This window comes from Bremia lactucae, linkage group LG4 (genome assembly GCF_004359215.1).
Source record: "Bremia lactucae strain SF5 linkage group LG4, whole genome shotgun sequence".
Taxonomy (NCBI): Eukaryota; Oomycota; class Peronosporomycetes; order Peronosporales; family Peronosporaceae; genus Bremia; species Bremia lactucae.
The window spans coordinates 6,165,266-6,180,987 of record NC_090613.1 but is presented as its reverse complement, the minus strand read 5'-3'; the positions used below and the strand labels follow the sequence as shown (position 1 = coordinate 6,180,987).

Here is a 15,722-nt window from a genome sequence, read left to right as displayed (position 1 = left end):
AACACACCTACTGCTACTTCTGTTGAGCTTTATTGTACATGGACAAACTCAAAAACAATCCAAAAGTACCCAAGGTCATTTACCAAAAAAGTGGTCTTAAATAGTAGGAGGGGGAAAACTAGAAATTTTTGATCATACCTTCTGACGACGTATGACCTCTCAGAATGCGGTACCTTCGGGTCGATGTCCGTCATGCGACATCAGCCATGAAAATGACGAAAATTTGGCACTGGAAAATTTCTTTTATTTGTCAAAATGCCCAGATGTAGATTGAAAACAGATTTTTGATGTATCGTAGCTGCCAAGTCACGGAGAAGGCTAGATTGATATGTCATGTATAAAAACAATGATATATATATTTTTATTAATCTTGAATAATAAAGTCATGTATTAAATTATCTCTGAGCGTTTTATAGATGTACATTTTGCTTATTATATATTTAATCAAAAATTTAATAACAGTACTTAATATAGAAGATAATTATAAAGAGCTAATTGTACTACATTTTATAAGCTTAATTATTATCTAATGATGGAAGAAAGCTAAAATATTAAAAATTATAAGGTTTTGGTTATCGAAAAAGTATTGCTGACTTATAGAGTATTTTTATTGCCCAATTATAGTAAATATTTACTATGTTTGGACACTGATAACTTGAAGAATTGGATATAATTTCTTTCTAATTAAAACATCGAGTACACTTAATCCAGATACTTTTGACATATGGCTATATCCGATAGACTTCCTAGGTGCGTTTTTCGTGGTGCACTGCATCATGCCCCTTGTCGTCGTGTGCGGGATCCCATCGGCTGGCAAGACAATTGTAACTACAAAATTAATCGACCATTTATTGCAATTATTGCCGGACCAAGAAGTCACGTGCATTTCGCCGGCTTCCGTCAATGTGGACAAGACGAAGGGATACGCTGGTACGACTAGACGGATTTAATGGCTTGACTTTTGGTCTTTATTTAAACCAATGTATGAATGCAGATAGTAGAGCAGAGAAAAATACTCGAAGTGCATTGAAAGCTGCAGTCGAGAAAGCAGTAAATTCTCAAACGATCGTAGTGCTCGATGCACTGAATTACACCAAGGGCGAAAGATACGAACTTTTTTGCATTGCCAAAGCAGAGAACACAACGTACTGCGTGGTACGTTAAATTATCTCAAGCTTGCAATGATGTGTATCAAGAACATTGTGATAGGTCTATATAGACACACCCGTACAAAAAGCTCTCGAACGCAATGCAGCGATAGCCCATGGCTTAGAATCGAAGCTGTTGAACGAGCTCGCAGCTCGATTTGAGGTTCCGATGGCCAAGAATCGGTGGGATCGTCCTCTTTTTCGACTAACTCCAGATGAATACCAAAAAGATGGTACTGGGCTACCTTTAGATGCAATAACGGAGGCAATACGATTTGGAAAGACAATCAAGGCCGGTCTGGCAACTAAAGCGCCACTTACTGCAGAAACGAGTTTCCTCCAGGCTTTGGAAGACACAACCAATGCTATTGTAACAGCCTTAATGACTCACCAACACGATGTTGGGGTCGCTGACGGCGTGCGAGTGCCACCGCATAGTGTCAAGAACGAGCTTCGCATCAGTCGTCCATTGTCCATTGCGGAGGCTCGACGTCACCGTCGTCAATTTATTAAGATCACGTGCATGAGACCCTGCGTAGTCGCTACAATCGGAGACCATTTTATTGAATATTTGAACCAGCAGGGGTAAACAAATCCAATAATATTATAACGTCTATTCACTTCTTACTTACACCTTTATTGCATTGTTTTTAAATTCTTCACGTTGATGAAGTTGCGCTAACTCACACGATAACGTACCCATGAAAAATAGCTGACACACGATCGCGAGCGCTTCAAAAAAGGCTTCTTGAAGCGCTGTCAATCCAAGTGGGTTTGGCCACATATCATTTGCGCAGAGGAAAAAGATAGCAACTAAAGAGAGCAATTAAAATGACGACAAAAGAACAAAATAAGAGCAACGTACACAATAGCGTCGACGCCAAGCCAGTACACACGAACAAATGACCCAAAACGTATGCTGTAACGTTATCGAGTCTTCTTGAACGACACAAAACACGCCAGAAGGATTGTTGACGTAAGACGGTGAATGGACGGCGTGTCAAAGCCAAATTGTCACAATTTTCGAATTGCAAAATGCGCTTCCTGACAAGCTGTGCTGTCAGTAACATGACCCATGTCGAGAGAAAGAAAACAATGGTAAACCATAGATGCGCAACATGATGATAGCGCATGTCCATGACCGCAAGTCCAAAGAGCGAGAAAGCTGACGTGACGCCAAAGCCAAGATAGACCTTTGCTGCCACTGTATTGTCTGGTGTGCTCTTATGCTCGTTATGATGAATCTGGAGGTACCAGAAGAAGAGCAAGACCGATACCAAGATGCAAAGAGCTGTGAGGCTCATACCGCTTGTAAAGACATAAGCCTCTGGTTTGAACGTAGCCGCATACGACAGTGTTGGGTAGTTCTTGGAACATGTAAAATGGTACAAACAGGCGAGTACTTCGGTCCCAAACATGGTACAAATGCCAATAATTGGCACCAGCCACGCAATGTAGCCAACATTATCAGTAACCCACGCCATGTCACCTCGACAAGGCCTCTTTAAAAATTAGTCGCCAAGAAATTCAACGAGCGTCGATGGTACAAAAAAGTTTATAGAGGTCGTTGGCCGCGTCCTCCTTTCACCGGAGACAAGCAAAATAGACTCAACACCAGAATCGGAGGTGTTTCGTCGTCGCTTGACCAAAATAAAATTTCAACTTCCGAATTCAAAACTACGGGCTCTTTTGTTGTCGTCCAGTCTGCGAGATTATGCCAAACGGATGGCAAACGCAAAACCATGGCTGTCTCAAGTATACACTCTGGATACTTAAATGAATAAAACTGTACCCTATCACGTAACCTTCCTAAAAATTGAATATCCACAATTTGAGCAATTGTAAAAAACTTTTGCACAGATTTTTAATTACTGTAACATTTCCGTTTCTTAGACAGGAATCACTTTTCCGAGTTCAGCACCCGTTTTTTGTGTAAAATTCTGTTGGGTGGTGGATTGATTATGGTTCAGTCAGTTGAACTCATCCAGTTTTGCATTTCGAATAGTTTGTAAGTTCGATAGAACTGCAGCGTACACGATTGCACTGGCTTTTAGCCGTGAAGTAATGCGGTGTCACGTAGCTCATTGAGGACGACCGCCGAACGGTGTCGGTGCAATGCCGTATTTGCGCAGTAAGGCCTCAGAGCGGGTATACTCGGCTTTTGTGGCGGACGCTAAAGCGTTCCCTTCATGAGCGATCATTATGACAAAGATTCGCGCCATGAATCAGCCCGCCGAACAACGAGATGTTGCTTCAAGCGCGCTGCTTTGAGGCGCGACAGGCGAAGCGATATCTGCAACAGTATGTGCAAAAGATGCACTCGCTGTCGGCGTCCATTACCGTAGGTCCGATTCCGGAGCACAATAAGGTACCCACGTTTATGAACGGACTACGGCATGGCACATCGTGACAGGCCCTTATCACAAAGGAGCCGTCAACGATGGAAGAGGCAATCGAAATTGCCTTAGTTGAGAAGCAGACTTGCAACAGTGCCTCGACAACAGCTTGGTGTAAGCCGTCATCCGAAAGGATAGATACAACACAACTTCTATTAAGTTGGGCAATGCAGACGTTGTCTGCTTTAAATTTGGCAAGCGCGGCCATATGATTGCTCGCTGCTATGCCAGGGTCCCTGCCGGGGCAAAGACGCCCAGCAAGAGGACTCCCTTACAAAAAGGCGATGGCAAGAACCAGCGTGCAAGACTCATCATGATTTCTGAATCGACCACTGAGGAATCGGGAACTGCAGGAGTGCGGTAGGCGCGGGCTCTAACTACCCCAAAGTTCAGACTGGTCGAACCAATGGGTAGCATAGTCCTTGAGGTACCGAAATTTTGGACCTCAACCCTAGCGCTCAAGGGCGAAGCTATGACAAGGCAATGACCCTCGTCGTAGATTCGGGTGCATCACAGAATTTTGTAAAACTCGCGGCTTTAAAATAGAGAGCGGCGCGCTCGTAAGACCTAAAGGAATTCAAGTTGCACTCGCCTTCAGTGTTAGTGACTTCTCCTGTAGAGAGAAGTTTACAGTGCTAGGTATGGAGAGTCCGTATGACCTCATCCTAGGCATGCCACGGTTGGCAAAACACCTACCATGGATAGACTGGCGTACACGCACAGTTGCAAACTCTACGCAGGACACCGGAAAGGATGTGCTCCTGCGAGAGGCCTATGCAACTGATGTCATGTCGAACACAGTTGAGAGCGCGTTGACGGGATGTCAAACGTCGCAAAATTCTACCCAGAGCCCTAAGTTTGGTGAAGTTGGAAGTGCACCGACTGGATGTCAGGTGACACAAACACAAACCCAGCTCGTGGAGACTGAGGTAGTGCAAAGGAAGATGACAAGTGTTCATGCGTCCGAATGTCCTCCACAGAAGCGAAATCCTGTAGCAGTAGACAGCAAACTGACAGGAAGTCAAGCGTCGCATGAGCCGGCACAGTGCCTAGAGCCTAGTGCGGTTGGAAGGGGTGCGTTAGCTAGGAGAGCGACGGCACCCGCTTCTCAGTCGAAGGTTGTAATGACTCGAAGACCGAGTACCCGACAAATTAGGACGTTCAAAGGCACTTATAAACGAGTGACCTTTGGACCAGATCCTATTAAAGACGACGGGTCTTCATACGAGGCATTCGAGGCCGCCAAAGACGATATTGCGGATGCATTCACAGATTAGGTCCTACAAAAAGTCTTTAAATCTGCCGAGGAGATAGTAATTCTTTCAAAGATGTCGTGAGATCTATTTCTTATCGAAGTAAAGGAGGGAGAGATCCACGAAATAGTCACACCAGTTCCAGAAAGAGGACTTCGTGGACTGTTGCTTGTCGTCCACAATGGACAAGAGCGTCCTAGAATCTGACAAAAAGAAACGATTTGCTGCTCAAGGCTGGAATGCCTTGAGAGCCAGTCCGTTCTTTGAGGTTCTGTGGCAACATCGCGAGGTGTTCCCAGAAGAAGTGCCAAGCCCCCTACAAGCAGATAGGGGCATCAGCCACGAATTTGACCTCGAACCTGGCATTAAGTATTGTGTGACCAGGCAATGGCCATTGCCAAAAAACAAGTCGATTATATCGATGAGATTTACGACAAGCGAGCCAAGGCGGGATATGTCCGTGAGCGCAAGTCTCCTTACCGCAGCCCGACCTTTTGTGTGCGTAAAGCCACGGATGGATGACGCGTAGTTCATGCTTTTAATAAGCTGAACACGGCTACCATACCGGCGCAAACGCCAATCCCACGGAAAGATGTTTTTTTGAATGGCTATATCCGATAGGTTTTCTAAGTGCATTTTTCGTGGTGCACTCCATGCGAAGCAACTATCTTCTCCACGTTGGATTTAAAAGATGGTCACTATCAGGCGCTCATGAGAGAGTCCAATATAGCCAAAATGGCAGTTAGCACTCCAAGCTCTATACTTTGGGAGTGACTTGTGATGCCCCAAGGTTTGAAAAGCGCACCAGCAACATTCAACCGAGTGGTGGCTCACGTGACGCGTCAGCACGTGCCTACGCGCCTCATTACTCTGACGATGTATTCGTGCATAGGAGGGCCGAGTACGGACTGAGCGCCATAGAGTCGCACAATCGTCATTTAGACGCGGTGTTGCAAACTCTGGAGAACGCCCAATTGTACGTCAACTTGCAAAAGCGCGTCAAAGAAGTCCCTGAGATACTTGTGCTGGGCTGCATCGTAGGTACATGGTGTACGAACAGACCCAGCTAAGGTAAAACCAGTAAAGAAATGGCCAGTCCCACGACAAGTGAGGGATTTGCGTTGATTCCTAGGGCTCGCTAATTTCTTGCATAAGTATAGCGAGATTTGTGCTGAGCAAACTAAACCATTATCTGACCTCCTAAAAAAGGATGCAGAACGGGTTGGTCAAAGGAACAAGTAGATGAATTTAAAGGAGGAAAGCAATCTCTTGTAGAGGCACCGGTCTTGGCATTTCGAGACGCGGATAGGCATTTAGCATCGTCTGCGATGCAAGTAATTTTGCAATCGGCAGCGCTCATGCAGGAGGATGATGACGGCGTTGATCGTGTCATCTCTTATCGGTCCCGGCTTTTGAAAGCCGCGGAACTAAATTCCCCTGTGCATGACAAGAGCTACGTTCAATAAAGTATGCTCTTGTCCATTTTTAAGTGCACCGGTTAAGCACCGAACCATTTGTGGTTTAAACGGATCGCACATCACTGCGGAACGCAATAAAGTCACCGCACCCATGCCTAGAATGGCAAAATGGCTCACATTCTTCCCTGAATTTAATTTCAAAGTTGAGTATAACCCGGGTAAGACGAATGTCTTGGCTCACGCTTTATCGCGCAGACCAGGCTTCGAGGTAAGATACCACGAGAATGCGTCTCGTGCTAAAGCACAAATTGAGTCGTCAACGTTGGCAGCCATAAAGGCATACCATGTGACGAACGCATTGGCCTCCGAAATAAAGGAGAGCTACCGTTACGACAAACATTGTCGCCTGCTGTTGGATCACTTTGGTGGACTAAAGGAAGTCTCTGCCGCACCTAATGGTTAAGCTTAATCGCTTTAGCTCAGCGATGGCCTATTATGGCATCAGCTGTCACCTTTTGATCCCTTAAGAATCTTTGTACAGATCTCAAGCTGATGATTTTTCACGAGCTCCATGATGCGCCATCAAGTGGGCATCTGGGCCGTGATTTAGCATTCTTACGAGTGTCAGAGGAATTTTGGTGGCCACACCTATATCGATAGGTGGCCAACTATATTCGCTCTTGCGAACAGCGTCAGGGCGTTAAGCCTGTTTTGTCCAGCAGTGCGCCACTGAAGCCGCTACCAATCCCAACGGATTGTTGGAAGTCAGTTAGTCTGGACTTCATGTCTGGCATGCCGTTTGACCATAAGGATTTGACGGGGCTTGTCGGCTTTGTAGACGTACTGATCAAGATGGTGCATTTCGTTAGTATCATGTAAAACATAGATCAAAGGTAAGAGGCAATTCTCTTGTTCCTGGATCATGTGTACCGACTACACGGGATGCCCGAGTCTATAGTATCGGACCGGGATCCACGTTTTACGTCTGGTTTTTGGCGACATGTGTTTGAGCTGCTTGGTAGCAGCTCCACATGTCGACCGCAGATCATCCCCAGACCGATGGCCAAAAGAATCGTGTCAATCGAGTTTTGGCGGGTATTGCGTACGGTAGCGACTTCCAAAGAATGGAGCAAGCATGCCCTTCGTGGAGATCGCTATAAATAACAGTCTTCACGCCAGGATGGGCGAGACACCGATTTTAATTAACGGACTGCGCCATCCTCAGACGCCAGTCGCGTTTGTGCGCAGCCCAAGTCTAAGTGGGGGAGGGCCTCTCACTATGCTCGGTGCGAAAGAGGGACATAGTTTCAGCAATATGACGATGACACGCGAGGGTATCATCTCAACAACAGAAACTTGCTCTAGTGACCCTGCCAGTTTAGCAGTGGTCAATAAAACTGCGCATTATGACCAACCTCTCGGCGGTATCATAGGCTATTTTGATGCTAAGATCGTGAGCGAGGCTCAACGCTTTGTGGATGAGCGATGAGCCATCGCACGAAATGTCCGTGACGCGATGGCAAGCGCACAGGACAAGCAAAAACATATGCGGACCAAAATGGTCGCAAAAACAATGAACGCTTTAGAGTGGATTTAAAAGTCTTATTAAGTACTGCTACCCTACTAAAAATGCGATTTCTGGACTACCTTGAGGTACTACGAAGTTGTTGCCGCGTTTCATTGGGCCCTTTACGGTGGTTGAAGAGGTTAGAGACCTAAATTATAGGCTCACCCTTCCTCCTTATATGAAAATGCACCCTGTATTTTACGTGGGTTGTCTGAAGCTGTATGTAGACCCAAATGAGGTCAAATACCCCCATCCGTCTAAGGAGACCGATAATGACGCCGACTGTGAGTAGAACGTCGATCGGGTGAGGAAGACGGTTAAGGTGAAAACTTTCAGCCGAATGACTTCTACCACCACGATAAGGACCAATAGAGCGAGGTATGTCGCGCACGTAATGCGGGTCCTTCTACATCAACTTCTCCAGGATGTGAAGCTGAAGTTACAGGCGTTCGTAACCCTTACGATCCTTCGCGCGAACTCCTAAAGATCCGAGGTCAGTCGCAAAACTTGACCCTCGAAATCCACAATAAGTCTTTCGGCAGCCTTTATTGCCTGCGATTGAACGGACGAAGGTAAGACAGCCGCGAGTAGGCGGACGAGATCACCACTCCTATCGGGCACCGCCTGCACTGATGGATGCGGGTGGGAACGAACGCTTTCTTGTTGAAAGTTTGCTTGCCCTCCGCTCTGTGAGGCAAAGGTATCAGATCTTCATCCAATGGCGAGGTTATTCGAAGAGTTTCGACTCTTGTGACCGATCGGTACCCTACAGATTGACGTGCCCGGCTTGGTGACCAAATGCAGATTGCGGCGCGTGAAACCCGCCTCGTATTGATTCGGGCGTTTCATTCGAACGCAACACGACCGGGATCGAGAAAATACGACCAAACGATTTCCTTAAAGCGTTCCATGCATCATAGACGCCATTATAAAGACGTGCGTCTACAGTAGCTCGCTCTAGGAGCAATGCTCTCGGCCCATTGGCATGAGGCCATTGAGATGGAGGGAGCATAAGTGGTATGCCACCCGTCACATAGCCACGTTCGGAACAATTGGCTTGTGACACCGACTGGGCACGTTCACGTGCCGTCGGCGGAGCTTTACGCTCAGGTTCAGCTATGTCAGAATTTTTCATGACTAATGGTCTGGGCATTAGCCGTTGTGGTTTTACCCAATGGAGAAGCAGCTGCGCCTTTAGGGGCAGAGCTCTCATTAATGGTCGCTGCGCTAGCCAGCGCAGACGAAAAGACGTCATTGGAAAACTTTGTTGTCTCCATGTTAGGAGCAATGAGTGAAGTTTGGATGGGCAACATAGCGCCATCATCCTTCCTCATTAGCTCGTTGTCCACATCTCTACTATGAGATTAAGGCAACGGTGTCGACTCATTGTAGGCGACATCGAGCGACTAATCGCCATCCTCACTGTTTAAGTGGGATGGATCATTAAGCCCAGTTAAAGCGACAGTAGCAGTGGATGTCGAGGTTGTAAATGTGGCACTGGCGACGGTGGGCGTGTCAACGCGGCGCGTGCGCTTCCCGCATGGTTGAGTGGGTGTCTCAGCGACGACCCACCAAAGTTGCCCCTTCTATGTCGCATCTTTGGCGCCGTGTATATGGACACAGATCGCTAGAGTGACTGATAGAACTAAGCGGCGCGTAAAGTAGCTCGCAATTTCTCGTTCCTTTTTGACGAATTTAAAATGTAAATTTGGTTTTAAAGGAGGATGGTGTAGCGGGCTTAAGTTGCCCTAATATCACATAGTCCCCGTTAAGCACACAAAGTGTACTTAAGGGGATGGTCAACTACTTAAGCAATATAATTGGACCTAACACTTGGGTGTGGCTCACATTGTGACCCATCCTTGCGTATGTGATGCCACAGAGGGCATTCAAATTAGTGGGGATGACGGCTAGCGTCATCCGTTACGCGATATATCCAGATATGCTCGCAATGCATGTTAGTGTTATCTACAGAGATGATATTTTATGATTGGTAAAAAGTAGGTATTTATATTTAATGCGCTTTAATCTAAATCAGTCTGAGAACTACTTCCTACTTGGTAAGTGCGCACGAGGAGCCGGATTACCGCTTCCGTGACGACACGCATACCAAGGACTTAGTGCGTTGGGTGAGGTCGCTAAGGCGCCCACCATAACAACATCACTGCACGCGAGAGTAGACGGTCAAATCTCTTCCTCGCTGTGCTAGGGTGTGTGCTTAAGTATAGCGTGGCCGCATTATGACGTGCCCGCATACAATTGGCATAATATGTCAAAGTACATCTAATGATTTGTGACTATATGTGAGATTTGTCAGCGTAATGAGGCCAGACAGACAAAACTTCCTGGTCTTTCCAATACATATGAAATTCCGTCGGGAAGATGAATCGATAATTCCGTGGATTTTTTTTATTTTTATATCAAACCGAATTGTGGAAATGATACAATCAGGCATCGTCGACCGATAACCAAATGCGCGATGAATGACAGGTCCTTGTTCCGGGCTCTGGTGCCACTAAGAAACTTTCACTGATTTCGTTTTCGGATAAAGTTTGATGACATGTTCAATTTCTTTGCGGACTGGTGAAACTGCATTTGGTAACTCTGTACAAAATACTATTTCGAGATGTTTCCATTGAAAATCGAATGTTGAATTGTCCTTCAGTTCGAGATGCTTCCATTGAAAATCGAATGTTGAATTGTCCTTCAGAGCATCCCATCTTTGCTGATTGAAAACACATATGTTAAAGCCGTGAGAATTTCCCTGAAGACAAACTCAATTTGCCTTCGCCTATGTCTTCGGTAGACTGTTTAATGGATATCAGCTTAGTGTGGCAAAAACCTCCTTGATTACCGTGTTGTCGACGAAATGTAACAAAAACTTTGATTTTGTTTAAGTCTGTCCCGGCGACAATGCGCCACGAACCGCGCAGGGCGCTTTGGAGGGGTCGGCAGCATGTAAGAAGTTTCACCGTCGGACTCCACACGCGGTGACAGTTTCAATGTTCTTCAATCGATCTTAGGTTCTGCTCTTTTAGCCAGATTTTACCAAGTATAACATGCTTATATTTTGGAATTGATATGACCTGGAAGGTAGAAAATTAACAGCAGAAAAATCAGGAGTTTCCAAGGTCATGTCTGCTGTACTTCGTGGCTTTGTCCACAGATTTCGAGGTCAATTTCCACCGTATACTTCTCGTCTACGTTTACTTTGAGGTCTAATATTCAGCTGAATTAGTCGTGATACCGTTCAAACTACATCCATTTTCTATAAACATGGAAAAGCTCTTCTTGTTTGACTGCTTGTCGTAAGCAAGGGATTGAACTTCTAAATCGGCATTACGGGCGCCAACCATAATGTGGTTAGCCTCTTTCGTTGACCAATTTGGTGATACATGTCCTTTCCGCTTGCACTTGTGGCAAGTCACTTATTTATTCTAGCTATCTTTGTCATAATTCTTGGAAGAGAATGTTCTTTTGGCGGGTCAAGCTCTGTCTCTCTTCGACTTCGTCATCTCGCGGTGTTGCGGCTTGGCCTAGCGGATTCATTTTGCACTTCAAAAGCCTGTTGGACTTGCCAACAAAATGCGCAAACTCGAAATCTGAATCTATCTGAATTTTTTTATGACACCGGATTTCCATCATCATTGCATCATGTCGATGACTCATAGCCAATGCGTTCTGGTAAAAGAACGCTTGTCCAGTCCGCGATGACCAATTTTGATTGGGATAGTAGATCTTGAAAATTAATAATAAAGCCGTGTTGTTTGAGCTCAAACATTTTGACCTTCAAAATCTCCAAGCTTTAAATGCCCACTGCAAATATTTTACAGAGCGATTCCATATTTGTGTACCTAGCATCGCGAACTCTGTCGCGAAAATGTTACGATAACAATTTTGAACCAACTTTTTCGATTTATTCGATATCATGGCCATAAACCCGAATAAATCAGATTCCATGAGATGATGGGATTTCGAGTTTTACCGTACAGCCATGATGATAGATCACAGCTCTAAATCTTCGTTGGCCTTGACTTCATATAGGTGGGTCTTTTTCAAAAATATGTATGTGCCTCGAGAACGGGCATTTGAAATACTTGATTCAATTGTGTATGCGGGCGCTTCTACAGCTGCCACGTATTACTTAAGCACACACCTTCAAGCACAGCGAGGAAGCGGTTCGACATTCTTCTCTTACGTGCGGTGGGGTAATTGGTGGGCGCCTAAGCGACCTCACCATACGAACTAAGTACCTGAGTACAAATGTCGTCACGGAAGCGGGAATCCAGCTTCACGTGCGCACTTACCAAGTAGGAAGTAATTTTCAGACATTTATATTAAATCGATTTAAATATAAGCCTTTTATCCAATCAATGGATGCCACGTCTGTAGATGTGCACACCTATTTGCGATCGTGTTATTCTGAATACTTCGGCTTACGGATGACGCTAGCCGTCATCCCTTTCAATGTGAACGCACCTATGTGCATCACATACACAAGGGTGGGTCACTATATGAACCTCACTCGAGTGGCAGGTCAAAGTACTTCACATGAAGTAGTAGACCATTTCTTAAGTAAATCAAGTGAACTTAACCGGTTTGTGTCACATAGGGCAACTTAAGCCCGTTATACCACCACCCTCTTTAAGAATGAATTTTGCATTTTATACAATGTCACCCTAATGAACGAGGTACTGCGAGAGGTTTTACGCGCGCTTTAGTCCTCTCAAATACTCTCAGCGACCAATGTATGCACAGTTTTGTCATCACGCGGCGCCTGACATGGCACCAAAGAGTGGCAAAGCTGGTGGGTCGTCTACGGAGACACCGCCATAACAACACACCAGCGCACGCGCATCGACAGAACGCCGCCATCACTTGGTACCTTAGTTGCAACGCTGACAGCTACTGAAGGTGCTGTCGCTCATTGTTTACTACAATGAGTCAACAACGCTGCAATCATCTCATAGTCGTGATGAATACAGCAAGCTAATGAGGAAGGATGATGGCGCTTTAGTACCCATTTAAACTTCACGTATTGCTTCTAGCATGGAGACGAACGATGTTGCGAACGCCAACTGGCCTTTCATCAAAAGCAAATGTCTCGTCGTCTGCGAAAGCTAGCGCAGCGACCATTCATGAGAGCGCTACCCATAAAGGTGCAGCTGCATTTCAATTAGGAAGAACCACAATACATGTCGTTCAGACCATCATACGCAATGGGTCTGACGCGGGAAGCTTGAGCTAAAGCTCCACCGACGACACGTGAACATGTCGAGTCGGTGTCACAAGCCCGTCGCATTGAGCGTGGCTAGGTTACCACCGATCTCACCTCCATTCGAATGCCCACGTTGTGCGTCGGATATTTGGCGTCGTGTGTTTGTGAGCTGCTGGGTAACAAGCTCCACATATCTACAGCCGATCATTCCTAGACCGATGGCCAAAAAAATCGTGTCAATCAAGTCGTGGCGGGTATTGCGTAGGGTAGCGACTTCCAAAGAATGGAGCAAGCATGCCCTTCGTGGAGATCGCGATAAATGACAGTCTCCATGCCAGGATGGGCGAGACACCGATTTTAATTAACGGACTGCGCCATCCTCGGACGCCGGTCTCGTTGTGCGCAGGCCAAGACTTAGTGGGGGAGGGCCCCTCACTATGCTCGGTGCGAAAGAGGGACATAGTTTCGTCAATATAACGATGACACGCGAGGGGTATCATCTCAACGACAGAAACTTGCCCTAGTGACCCTGCCAATTTAGCAGTGGTCGATAAACTACGTCATATGACTGACCTCTCGGCGGTGTCCTAGGCGAGTTTGATGCTAAGAGCGTGAGCAAGGCTCATCACTTTGTGGATGAGCGCTTAGCCATCACACAAAAAGTCCGTGACGCAATGGCAAGCGCACAGGACAAGCAAAAAAATATGCGGACCCAAATGGTCGCAAAAACAATGAACGCTTTAGAGTGGATTTCAAAGTCTTATTAAGTACTGCTATTCTACCTAAAATACAATCTCTGTGCTACCTGGAGGTACTACGAAGCTGTTGCCTCATTTCATTGGGCCCTTTACGGTGGTAGAAGAGGTTAGAGATCTATATTATGAGCTCACCCTTCCCCCGTATATAAAGACGCACCCTGTATTTTACATGGGTTGTATCAAGCGATATGTAGACCCAGAAGAGATCGCATACTTTCATTTACAAAAAAACGATGGTAACGCCGACTGTGAGTCGAGCGTCGGTCGGCTGAGGAAGACGGGGAAGGTGAAAGACTTCCAGCCAAATTATTCATCCGACCGCGATATGGATTTGGAGAGTGGGGAAAAGCGCAAGCATAACGCGATTTTTTTCAGTATCAGCTTTTCTAAAGGGTCAAGGGGAAATAAATCTGGCGATCCTTCGCGCGGACATCGTTGAGATCCGAAGTCAGTCACGAGACTTGACTTTCGAGATCCCCGATCCGTCGTTCAGCACCGCTCAATGCCTGCAACTGAACGGATATGGGATAGGCTGCATCGAGTATATGGGTGAAAATGCCGCTCCTGTCGCGCCATCTGCATTAATGGATGCTGCTGAGAACTAACGCTTCCTTGTTGGAAGGTTGGTTGCCCACCGCTCCGTGCAGCAGAAGCTTAAAGTCCTTGTTCAGCGGAGAAGAAATCAAAGAGTTTTGGATCGTAGGAACCGGTTGACGCCCTGCGCGTCGACGTAAAAAAATGAGTCTGGTGCCTGCCTATGAGAAGGAGCACCAGTTGTCGCTCCGCTTATTCCGAATGGACAAGCAAGAGCGGCATGATGAGAAGAAACAGGGGGTACAAGACCGGCATGATTTCGATCACATGCAAGCGAGCGAAGTTAAGTCGCTGCGATTGTTGTTTCGCCGAAACGGAATGTGGCTGAAAGCGGCGCAGGAATTTCGCTTCGTAATGGTCGGTTGATTTACTCGAATGCAACACGACCGGGACCGAAGAAACACGACTAAGTATTTTTCTTCCTACCTTAAATTATAGATGTCATAATAATTAATGAGCATTAAGAGTAGCGCTTCTAGGAGCGACGCACTCGTTTATTCCGAACGAGGACCTGGTCCGATACGATGTAGTCGGTACACATGATCCAGGAACAAGAGAACTACCTCTCACCTTTGATCGATATTTTGCATGGTGCTAACGAAATGCACCATCTTGATCAGTCTGTCTACAAAGCCGACAAGCCCCGTCAAATCCTTATGGTCAGGCGGCATGCCAAACATAAAGTCCAGACTAACTGACTTCCAACAATCCTTTGGGATTGGTAGCGGCTTCAGTGGCGCACTGCTGAGCAAAACTGACACTGTTCGCAAGAGCGAATATAGTTGGCCACCTAACGATATAGGTGTGGCCACCAAAATTCCTCTGACACTCGTAAGAATGCTTAATCACGGCCCAGATGCCCACTTGATGGCGCATCATGGAGCTCGTGAAGAATCATCAGCTTGAGATCTGTACAAAGATTCTCAAGGGATCAAAAGGTGACAGCTGATGCCATAATAGGCCATCGCTGAGCTAAAGCGATTAAGCTTAACCATTAGGTGCGGCAGAGACTTCCTTTAGTCCACCAAAGTGATCCAACAGCAGGCGACAATGTTTGTCGTAACGGTAGCTCTCCTTTATTTCGGAGGCCAATGCGTTCGTCACATGGTATGCCTTTATGGCTGCCAACGTTGACGACTCAATTTGTGCTTTAGCACGAGACGCATTCTCGTGGTATCTTACCTCGAAGCCTGGTCTGCGCGATAAAGCGTCAGCCAAGACATTCGTCTTACCCGGGTTATACTCAACTTTGAAATTAAATTCAGGGAAGAATGCGAGCCATTTTGCCATTCTAGGCATGGGTGCGGTGACTTTATTGCGGTCCGCAGTGATGTGCAATCCATTTAAACCACAAATGGTTCGGTGCCCAA

The 15,722-nt window shown here is 46.2% G+C and overlaps 6 protein-coding genes across 6 annotated transcripts; 1 reads left to right on the top strand and 5 right to left on the bottom strand.

Moving 5' to 3' along the window:
* Positions 1 to 776: 776 nt before the first annotated feature.
* Positions 777 to 1,737, top strand: CCR75_001875 (uncharacterized protein; the record flags this gene model as incomplete). The annotated part of the gene is made up of 3 exons (XM_067959976.1): positions 777 to 930; positions 995 to 1,155; positions 1,210 to 1,737. The coding sequence occupies 3 exons, from the start codon at positions 777 to 779 to the stop codon at positions 1,735 to 1,737; spliced, it is 843 nt and encodes a 280-aa protein (XP_067816766.1).
* Positions 1,738 to 1,776: 39 nt separating this feature from the next.
* Positions 1,777 to 2,632, bottom strand: CCR75_001876 (uncharacterized protein; the record flags this gene model as incomplete). The annotated part of the gene is made up of 2 exons (XM_067959977.1): positions 1,777 to 1,961; positions 2,014 to 2,632. The coding sequence occupies 2 exons, from the start codon at positions 2,630 to 2,632 to the stop codon at positions 1,777 to 1,779; spliced, it is 804 nt and encodes a 267-aa protein (XP_067816768.1).
* Positions 2,633 to 10,297: 7,665 nt separating this feature from the next.
* On the bottom strand, positions 10,298 to 10,740 carry CCR75_001877 (uncharacterized protein; the record flags this gene model as incomplete). The annotated part of the gene is made up of 2 exons (XM_067959978.1): positions 10,298 to 10,502; positions 10,637 to 10,740. The coding sequence occupies 2 exons, from the start codon at positions 10,738 to 10,740 to the stop codon at positions 10,298 to 10,300; spliced, it is 309 nt and encodes a 102-aa protein (XP_067816767.1).
* Positions 10,741 to 10,781: 41 nt separating this feature from the next.
* Positions 10,782 to 11,138, bottom strand: CCR75_001878 (uncharacterized protein; the record flags this gene model as incomplete). The annotated part of the gene is made up of 3 exons (XM_067959979.1): positions 10,782 to 10,868; positions 10,930 to 11,000; positions 11,030 to 11,138. The coding sequence occupies 3 exons, from the start codon at positions 11,136 to 11,138 to the stop codon at positions 10,782 to 10,784; spliced, it is 267 nt and encodes an 88-aa protein (XP_067816764.1).
* Positions 11,139 to 11,232: 94 nt separating this feature from the next.
* CCR75_001879 (uncharacterized protein) lies at positions 11,233 to 11,430 on the bottom strand (the record flags this gene model as incomplete). The annotated part of the gene is made up of 1 exon (XM_067959980.1): positions 11,233 to 11,430. The coding sequence occupies one exon, from the start codon at positions 11,428 to 11,430 to the stop codon at positions 11,233 to 11,235; it is 198 nt and encodes a 65-aa protein (XP_067816763.1).
* Positions 11,431 to 11,434: 4 nt separating this feature from the next.
* On the bottom strand, positions 11,435 to 11,742 carry CCR75_001880 (uncharacterized protein; the record flags this gene model as incomplete). The annotated part of the gene is given in 2 exon segments (XM_067959981.1): positions 11,435 to 11,585; positions 11,600 to 11,742. 2 exon segments carry the CDS (start codon positions 11,740 to 11,742, stop codon positions 11,435 to 11,437), a joined length of 294 nt encoding a protein of 97 aa, XP_067817075.1.
* Between the last annotated feature and the right edge of the window lie 3,980 nt (positions 11,743 to 15,722).